The sequence below is a fragment of the Entelurus aequoreus genome, linkage group LG20 (genome assembly GCF_033978785.1).
Source record: "Entelurus aequoreus isolate RoL-2023_Sb linkage group LG20, RoL_Eaeq_v1.1, whole genome shotgun sequence".
NCBI lineage: Eukaryota > Metazoa > Chordata > Actinopteri > Syngnathiformes > Syngnathidae > Entelurus > Entelurus aequoreus.
Genome location: NC_084750.1, coordinates 38,052,153 through 38,062,527, shown reverse-complemented (window position 1 = coordinate 38,062,527; position 10,375 = coordinate 38,052,153). Strand labels below are relative to the sequence as shown.

General features: G+C 38.9%; 1 protein-coding gene across 3 annotated transcripts in view; it reads left to right on the top strand.

The window, feature by feature from the left end:
* The first annotated feature begins 1,916 nt into the window (after nucleotides 1–1,916).
* LOC133635694 (syntaxin-12-like) overlaps nucleotides 1,917–10,375 on the top strand; it is a 44,910-nt gene continuing 36,451 nt past the window's right edge. Inside the window, exon 1 of one of the 3 annotated variants that reach the window (XM_062028935.1) lies at nucleotides 1,917–1,966. In XM_062028935.1, coding sequence (XP_061884919.1) covers nucleotides 1,932–1,966 — 35 coding nt within the window. In that variant the 5' untranslated portion in view covers nucleotides 1,917–1,931. Of the gene's footprint in view, nucleotides 1,967–3,601; nucleotides 3,747–10,375 lie in introns of those variants that run through there. The other 2 variants (XM_062028943.1, XM_062028940.1) reach the window with 2 other exon arrangements.

The window sequence follows — 10,375 nt, the reverse complement described above, 5'->3', positions numbered from 1 at the left end:
TAAAATAAGAATATAACAGGAGAAACTAGGCAGTAGTGACCATGTTATGAAAATTTTAAAAAAGTAGAAAAACGGTAACAGTGTCGATTATATGAAAGATGTGATGTGTCCCTCCGGGTACTTCGGCTTCGTCTCACCTCCAAAAACATGCACCTGGGGATAGGTTGATTGGCAACACTAAATTGACCCTAGTGTGTGAATGTGAATGTTGTCTGTCTATCTGTGTTGGCCCTGTGATGAGGTGGCGACTTGTCCAGTGTGTACCCCGCCTTCCACCCAAATGCCAAATTACATCCATTTTCTACCGCTTGTCCCATTCAGGGTTGCGGGGGGTGCTGGAGCCACCCTGGACAAGTCGCCACCTCATTGCAGGACCAACACAGATAGACAGACAACGTCCACACTCACATTTACACAATTTAGTTTTGCCAATGCAGTGTTTTCTATTATTATTCTTATCTTCACTAGGGCCCAAGCACAGAGGTCCAAGGGTTGATGCGCCGGTAAGCCTATTTTAGTTTCTTAGTTTCTTTGTAGGACTAATAATAATAGTACACTATTATTATTAATAGGGCCCAAGCACAGAGGCACAAGGACAGGTGCAAGAGCCCTTTTGGAATGTGTTCATTTTGTAATATCATTACGACCCAAACACAGATGTGCAAGGACCCTGTTGGAATGGTCTCAAATGTTATTAGTAGGACTGGTGCAAGAACACTCCTGGAATTCCTTTGTTTCTTTTTATGATGAAGACTTAGGGCCTGAGCACAAGGTCCAAGAACCCTCATTGCATTAGTGTTTTTTATTTGTTATTAATATAATTAGCGTCCAAGCACAGAGGTCCAAGGACAGGTCTGGTTCAAAAACACTTTTAGAATTGCTTAGTTTATTGCAGTTATTAAAGCCTAAGCACTGGGACCCAAGGGCAGGCACAAGAACCATCTTGGAATTGTTTTATTTTACCTATTATTAGAGACCTAGTAGGTCCAAATAGCCTGCAGGAATAGCTTAATTTCGTATTATTATTTTTAGGGCACACGCACAGATGTCCAAAGACCCTGTTGGAATACAGTAGCTTCATTTCTTCTTATTATTAGGGTCTGAGCACAGCAGCCCAAAGACTTTGTTGCAATGTAATTTCTTGTTATTATTAAAGTCTGTTGGAATTCCTTTATTTACTACTATTATTATCAAGGCTGGAGCACAATACTGCTTAAAGCACAGGGAGTCTGCCATTTTAGGAGGTAAAAGTCTAAATCATAAATGTAGAATCCTCAAAATAAAATAGTAATTAAAAAAATCCGGTAAGTGTAAAGTGATGTGGCTTTGATGTGAGTTTTAATGACAACAATGACATAAGTTGAGGTCCTGAGGGTTCAACCCCAGGTTACGTCAACATGTTTACATTTGAGCATTGCATGACAAAGATGAGGGCGCTGCTGGTGGCACTGGCCTGAGTACAGGACAGGTGTCCTCATGCAGGCACATTGAGAGACACGCTTTAACCTGTAAGGTGATTAGCGGCCAACAAAGCCACCGGGCTTATTCAGACGTTCTTCTCGAGGAGCATTTTCTTAATGGCCTTAGAGAGCACACTTAGAACCATCTCCCCCTCCTGCCTTCTGCTGAGTCAGCAGCTCTGACCGCACTGACACTTTGAATGCGCTTTAATTCGTCACCTTGAAAAATCACCTAAGTGGTAGCCAAGAATGAGAAACAAGGTTTGTGTCAACAATCAAGACAGGAACTGCCATAACATTTATTTTAAGAAAACCCCTTTGAAAAAAATCAGCCCATGATCCAAAGTATACCACAACATCATACATGATGGAATCTTTCACAGCAAGGGATTAAGGGTTTAAACTTTCCATTTTTTTAATGTCCTTGGAAGTATTCTACATAAAGGCTCTAATTATTTGCTTGCAAATTTGATGCTATCGTCAAAACTCTACACCTTAGTCACAAGGTAAGTTTGAATGCCGATCACAAACGCCGATCCCCCCTGGCTGACACTGCATTTATCTTTAGTCCCTCACCTGACAAGCGGCTAACAGCTATCAGAATCAGAATCAGAAATACTTTATTAATCTCTGAGGGAAAATTAAGATTTTCAGCACAATCCCATTCAAGAGCAGACAAACATTACAGGGAGACAGAACAGGATCACTGACGGGTCTGCCAACTTCCGGCGCCCCTTACAAAAAAGATGAGGAACAGGTAAACGCTCGGGGCTGGGGGTGACTTTGGGGGATGACAAAAAAAAAATCCGTCTAAGCCTGGGCCCCTGGAGAGGGGGTCCAGACTGAGGCCAAGGGGAAAAAACCCCTCTTAGCCATAGCACATGTGTGAAACATCAAACATCAAAGAACACAAAGGACATTAAAGACATTAAAAGAGCACAGCTGATGCAACCAGACATTTCTACATACAGCTACAAAAGGAAAACAACAACAAAAAAAACAAAAAATACAAATAAAAAACATATACACTGTGGTGGCCTCTGCGGTGTTCCACGCCATCGTCTGCTGGGGGGGGGGAGAGAGCATGGCCAGTATCCAGTCTGCATCAACTTATGTGTCTCCATGCAACCGCTCCCCTAATAATACTCACCTCCGTTACGGCAAGTAAATTGCATTTCTTAGAATCTTAAGCATCATTATCAAATAATATTATCACTGGAGGACAAGACTAAACATGTTACAGGAGCAGGCATGCTAAAAGCTAAGCTAACGCTAAGCTAATTTCAAACAACAGAAGAAATAAATGCTAAGTAAAGTTTAAGAAGTGCAGAAAGTAAACAGTTAATAACAGAACATTAATAAGTAGATTAATAAGAGTTAGAGGAAGCATTATATAACAACAACTGGTAGTGTTTTCAGCATAATCAAGTCAATACACACACCTAAGCGGATGGCGGATCCATTTATAAATTGGTAGTGTCAATATCAGTATATGATCGATACTAAAATGATTAGGTCGATATGTATCTGTATTTTAAAAATCTGTTTCTGTTGTTTTTGTAAATGTTTAATAATTCCTTGGACACAAGAAGACTTTGAGGGCAGATTTAAATGACCACAAGAGAGTTTTTGCTTTTGTTCAGTGATTGTGTACTACTGAATAATAATAATAATAATAATAATAGATTTTATTTGTAAAAGCATTTTACATTGCACAAACAACCTCAAAGTGCTACAGTGCATTTAAAAACAACAATGCTAGAACCACAAATAGCAGTCCCCCAACAAGTAAAATAAATAGTAAAATAAAATAAAAACTAGAACAGCCTAATAGCTAGAACTAGCACACATACTGACTTTGTTTTGCTCTAACCTAATAAAAGAGAAGAATAAAGTAGTTTAAATAGTGTGTTGATAGTGTTAAATGGCTTTTACCAGAAAATAAAATAAAACCTTCACATTTTTAAATGTGACTGGTATTGGTACCGGCCAATCTCTCTAATGTATGATTTGTATCGGAATCGGCAACATAAAACCCTGATCGGAAGATCCCCACTCATAACATCATAATTAGAGTTGTGATGTTTGACTCTTTTTCAGCGGCTCTTTGATGATAACCGTTTTGGCAGTTATGTTTCATTCATTTCGGAGGCATTTTATATACAAATTGCAAGGTACCGGGCTGCAAAATTAGTTGGAATCAAAGGAAATATAGCAGCATTCGGATTCACTTTTCTGGTTGATTGTTCTGCTGTGGAGTGAGTACTTCAGGTGTACACACACCAGGTAGAGTAGTACAGTTTTTATCTTGTCCTACTTTGTATTCTAGTTTTCTTCATATATTTTTATATAAAGGTAAAACAAATGATTCTCATATTTTTTATCTGTACTTGTGATCCATACACTTTTTTTTAGCTAAGGGAAAATTCAAAATAGTGGTCTCCTTTTTAAAGCATGTGGAATATTTACAAAGAAAACATAGGCCAAACTAAATTACTATCAATGTTGCAGAATACCAAATACTTCTGGACCTAACTAGCTATGTAACCCTGCATTAATTATCATTCCATAATTTGAGAAATATAATCTTAGAGAAAAAGGTAATTTAAAACATTTGTACGCACGTACAACACTTAAGACCTTCAGTATATCAGTATGTGGAATTAAATTATGGAATGGATTAAGCAAATAAATCTAATAATATCCTTATATGATCCACTTCAAGAAACTCTTCAAACTTAAAGTGTTTACAAAGAAAAAGAACCATGATAAACATTATGAATGTATCTCATCCATCCATTCATTTTCTAGATAATCTTACTCATCTTACCATATGAAATATAACTTACTTCACCAATTATTATTTATTTGTTTTTATTGTTATTACTTATGGAGTATATTGTGAATAAATTGAGAACAGGAAGTGAACAAAAGTTTTAGCAATCAATCAATCAATCAATGTTTATTTATACAGCCCTAAATCACAAGTGTCTCAAAGGGCTGCACAAGCCACAACGACATCCTCGGTACAGAGCCCACATACGGGCAAGGAAAAACTCACCCCAGTGGGACGTCGATGTGAATGACTATGAGAAACCTTGGAGAGGACCGCATATGTGGGTAGCCCCCCCCCCCCCTCCCCTCTAGGGGCTGCTATGTAAAGGAAAAGTGGGTAGGATTAAATAAGCTCTGCTTCTTCCTACTCCTTTTTGAACATGTTGAATAGAGAAACTGGAAATTGTGATGTATCATGTTGTATGCGTGCATGTTCGAAATAAACTCAAACTCAATAATGGTAAATGTTATATTTTCGTGAAATACCGTGCAACAAGCTGCCATTCCCCAGGTCCCGACTGTGTGTATTTAAATGATTAGTGATACCAAACATGAAACAATAATCTTCTATAGCATTAATCATATAATCCGCTATGAAAAAAGCTTCCATTAAAATGACATCAATCCTCCAGCTGCGAAATGCATTAAGGCCCCGTCCTATACGGCCTCGTGTTGCATTCTAGCGCATGCCCATGCATTTCCACGTCGCGCCGCCATTGTTTGATAAAACAATAAAGATGCAACCTGTGTAATCCACTCGCAGCTGAAGTGGTGGCTCATCAGCGTGTTTGACCCTGAGGGAGAGAACCCTGAGTGCTGGGAAGCTGCAGCCTCTGACTAATAGCTTTGCATAACATTGATCTGACCAGCTGTCCACCATAGAGCACTACCCCCCCCCCCCCCACCCCCACCCCTCCACACCACCACCACTGAACATGCACAAAGCCAGCAAAGTGAGGCCCCACAAAAAAAAAAAAGGCTTCCTTGTAAGTGAGCTGGCCCATGGCTGCACACGAGTTATTAGGCGAGAGCGGCTTTAGGGACCAGGCTAAGAAGCCGTGTGCGGCGTGGAGAGGCCACTGATCTGCACGGGAGAGTTCCAAGAACCTCCGTTACCTAACTGCTCAGAGCTAACCTCGTAGCGTTTGGGACCCCTCTGTAGACCGTGTCGGGCCGTCCTTTAATCTTAACACAGGGAGAAAGTTGCATTGATGTTCTCATATTATTAAAGTCAATGCACATTTGCTTATTTGCAGCGATGTTGGAGCACAGCTGACCTGTTACTTTGCAAGCTGTTGTGCGTCATGACAGGCAGGCTAATGCTCAAGCCTGACTGGATTAGCCAACAGGTGAATTTATTCTCAACCAGAACATGTTGAGAGTGACACGTTGAGCCTCCCCAGGACCATTAAAGAGATACAGTAGCGTGCGTTGCAGTTGGAAATCCGGCCCCCGAGGCCTATTTCACTTTACAACATGCAATTTAGCAAGCATGTGCAGCATTAGTATGTATTTTTCGGAGTATAAGTCGCACCGGCCGAAAATGCATAATAAAGAAGGAAAAAAACATATATAAGTCGCACTGGAGTATAAGTCGCATTTTTTGGGGAAATGTATTTGATAAAACCCAACACCAAGAATAGACATTTGAAAGACAATTTAAAATAAATAAAGAATAGTGAACAACAGGCTAAATAAGTGTACGTTATATGACGCATAAATAACCAACTGAGAACGTGCCTGGTATGTTAACGCATACTTGCCAACCCTCCCGTTTTTAGCGGGAGAATCCCGGTATTCAGCGCCTCTCCCGACAACCTCCCGGCAGAGATTTTCTCCCGACAAACTCCCGGTATTCAGCCGGAGCTGGAGGCCACGCCCCCTCCAGCTCAATGCGGACCTGAGACTAAGTGGGGACAGCCTGTTCTCACGTCCGCTTTCTCACAATATAAACAGCTTGCCTGCCCAATGACGTCATAACATCTAGGGCTTTTAGAGAGTAGAGTGCACAACTGCGCACACAACAAGGAGACGAAGCAGAAGAACAAGGAAATTACAGACATGGCGACGCCGTCGACGAGCAAGATGAAGAAAAACGCTTGCAAGTTCCAAAACGAATGGAAACAAGAATTTCAGTTCATCCAGGACAGTTCGAATGTTGCCTTGAAATTTTATAGAATAGACTTCTCCATTGAACACGGTGGCCGAAATGATATACTCATCATGAACGGAGAAGTTAAACAGGACAATACTGCCATCTAATGGATAGCCACCGGAACACTGAAATTCAACTATTTTTTTTCTTTTTTCTATGTAAATAAAATAAAATAAATAAATAAATAAAAATATATATATATATATATCTATATATATATAGATATATATATAGCTAGAATTCACTGAAAGTCAAGTATTTCATACATATATATATATATATATATATATATATATATATATATATATATATATATATATATATATATATATATATATATATATATATATATATATGGAATATATATTAAATACTCGAGTTGGTGAATTCTAGCTGTAAATAACCACGCCCCAAACCACCCCCTACCCCCCACCTCCCGATATTGGAGGTCTCAAGGTTGGCAAGTATGTGTTAACGTAACATATTATGGTAAGAGTCATTCAAATAACTATAACATATAGAACATGCTATACGTTTACCAAACAATCTGTCACTCCTAATTGCTAAATCCCATGAAATCTTATACGTCTAGTCTCTTACGTGAATGAGCGAAATAATATTATTTGATATTTTACGGTAATGTGTTAATAATTTCACACATAAGTCGCTCCTGAGTATAAGTCGCACCGGCCAAACTATGAAAAAAAACGCGACTTATAGTCCGAAAAATATGGTAGACCCACGACAACGTCTCAAAAAGCCATCCCGGAAAATGCACACGAAGGCGGCCATTGTTGTTCCATTTCCAGGAGTCCATACATACACCATGACGTTTGCAAGTTTCAAAGTTTGCAGCTGTGTTTGTCCAACTTTTTGAAAACTCAGCCATCAAAGCTCATTTTACCCTAGCACCGTGCAACTTGTGAGGCATGCCTACTCACTACTCAGTGCATAGTTGTTAGAGTGTCCGCCCTGAGGTCGGTATGTTGTGAGTTCAAACCCCGGCCGAGTCATACCAAAGACTTCATTCTCAATTTATTTCATCCATCCATTCATTCATTCTTAAAGTAATCTTACTTATCTCATCATATGAAATATGACTTACTTCACCAATTATTATTGTTAAATTCTTACTATTATTTATTTATTTATTTTTATTGTGATTACTTATGGAGTTTATTGTGAAAAAATTGTGAACAGGAAGTGAACAAAAAGTTTTGCAACTGTTATGTAAAGAAAAGGGGTAGGATTAAATAAGCTATGCTTCTTCCTACTCCTTTTCGAACATGTTGAAAAGAGAAACTGGAAATTGTGATGTATCATGTTGTATGCTTGCATGTTCGAAATAAACTCAAACTCAAACTCAAGACTATAAAAATGGGACCCATTACCTCCCTGCTTGGCACTCAGCATCAAGGGTTGGAATTGGGGGTTAAATCACCAAAAATGATTCCCGGGCGCGGCCACTACTGCTGCTGGCCACTGCTCCCCTCACCTCCCAGTGGGTGGACAAGGGGATGGGTCAAATGCAGAGGACAAATTTCACCACACCTAGTATGTGTGTGACAATCATTGGTACTTTAACTTTAACTTTAATGTCTATGATAAGTAGACCGACAAAAAAGTCTCAGTAAACCGTCACCGAAAATACACAGGATTGCAACAATTGTTGTCCATTACCACAGGTCTGTTTACAATTGTGTTCATCTAGCTTTTGGAAAATTCCCACACCTCAGCCCGTTTTACCAAGTATTGTGAAATTTGCAAGCATGTCTACCATTAGTAGACCTTCAAAAAAGTCTTAAAAAAGTCATGTCCCCAAATACACAGGGAAGCAATCACTTTGGAGGTTTACAAGAGTCTATTTGTAGACCTCTTTTGCAAATGTAAATGAATGAAAATTCCACCTAAAATTCCACCCTTTTTTAGCACCATGCGATTTGGGAGGCATGTCAACCATAAGAAGCCCCTCTTCAAAACGCACAGGGTGGTGGCCATTTTGGTAATTTCTGAGGGTCTGGATATACATATACATTTCGTAAGTTTTTAAATTTGCAGTTGTGTTCATCCATCTTTTTGAAAATTCAGCCCTTGGAGCCCATAGTTCTGTAAAAATTTGGCAGCCATACCATAAGTAGACCTTCAAAAAAGTCTCAAAGAACCATACCCCAAAATAAACAAAAACGCAGTCATTTTGGACGTTTACAAGAGTCTGTTTGTAGACCTCTTTTGCAAATGTAAATCAATGAAAATTCTGCCCTAAATCCCGTTTTTTTTTACCTAGCACCATGCGATTTGGGAGGCATGTCAACCATAAGAAGCCACTCCCCAAAACGCACAAGGTGGTGGCCATTTCAATCATTTCTGAGGGTCAGGATATATGTATGAATTTTGCAAGTTTTTAAGTTTGCAGTTGTGTTCTTCCAACTTTTTTGAAAATCCAGCCACTGAAGCCTGTTTTACATAGCATTGTGAAGTTTGGAATCCATGTCTACCATTAGTAGACCTAAAGAAATGCCTCTAGATGCCAGCCCCCAAAAGGAGGGGGCCATTTAAGCCATTCTCGAGGGCTTGGATGTACACATACATTTCATAAGTTTTTAAATTTGCAGTTGTGTTCATCCATCTTTTTGAAAATTCCGCCCATAGTTCTGTAAAATTTGGCTGCCATACCATGAATAGACCTTCAAACAAGCCTCAAAGAGCCATACCCCGAAATACATAAACACAGTCATTTTGGACATTTACAGGAGTCTGTTAGTAGGCAACTTTTGCAGCTACATCTTTGAATATTCAGACCTCAAAACTTGTTTCACTTTGCACAATGCAATATGGCAGGCACGTCTACCACAAGTAGACCTACAAAAAAGCTTCAAAAAGCCATCCCGCAAAACGCACAAGCCGACGGCCATTTTGTCCATATTTCTGAGGGTTTGGATATACATTAATTTTGCAAGTTTTTAGGTTTGCAAATGTGTTCATCCAATTTTTTGAAAATTCAGCCTCCGAAGCCCATTTTACCTAACACAGTGAAATTTGGCAGGCTACCATTAGTAGACCTTCAAAAAGTCTCAAAGGGCCACATTCATAAACACACAGGAAAGCAACCATTTTGAACATTTGGTCTGTTTGTAGGCCACATTTGCAAATGTAAGTCCTAGAAAATTCAGCCCCTAAACTCTGTTTTACTCAGCACCATGCGATTTGACAGACATGTCTACCATTAGTAGACCTAGCATACATAGAACTGTGAAATTTGCAGGCATGTCCACAATTATTATATCTAAAAAAAAATCCTCGAGAGGCCACCCCCCAAAAGGCACAAGGAGGCGGCCATTTTGGTTATTCTCAAGGTTCAGAAACTGCAAAAAGTGATAAACACAGTCAGTAATCTATTACACAGAGCCTGAGTGGATTTAAGGACGCTGCACTGTCGCGTGACAACTCTATAAGACAGCTGCAGTCAGGTTTACAGCAGCACCTGGCTACAAACACGAGGCCTTAACATGCAACATGGCCAATTATGTTTGTTTTTTAATAGGAATCCACCTAGTATAATTATTATATTTTATATCTATACACATATTTTGCATCAATGCCAATAGTATTTTTTTTGTCCATTTACAGTCTTACACGTAAATATATATATATATATATATATATATATATATATATATATATATATATATATATATATATATATATATATATATATATACAGTACAGGCCAAAAGTTTGGACACACCTTCTAATTAAATGTGTTTTCTTTATTTTCATGACTATTTACATTGTAGATTGCCACTGAAGGCATCAAAACTATGAATGAACGCATGTAAAGTTATGTACTTAACAAAAAGAGGTGAAATCACTGAAAACATGTTTATATTCTAGTTTCTTCAAAATAGCCACCCTTTGCTCTGATTAC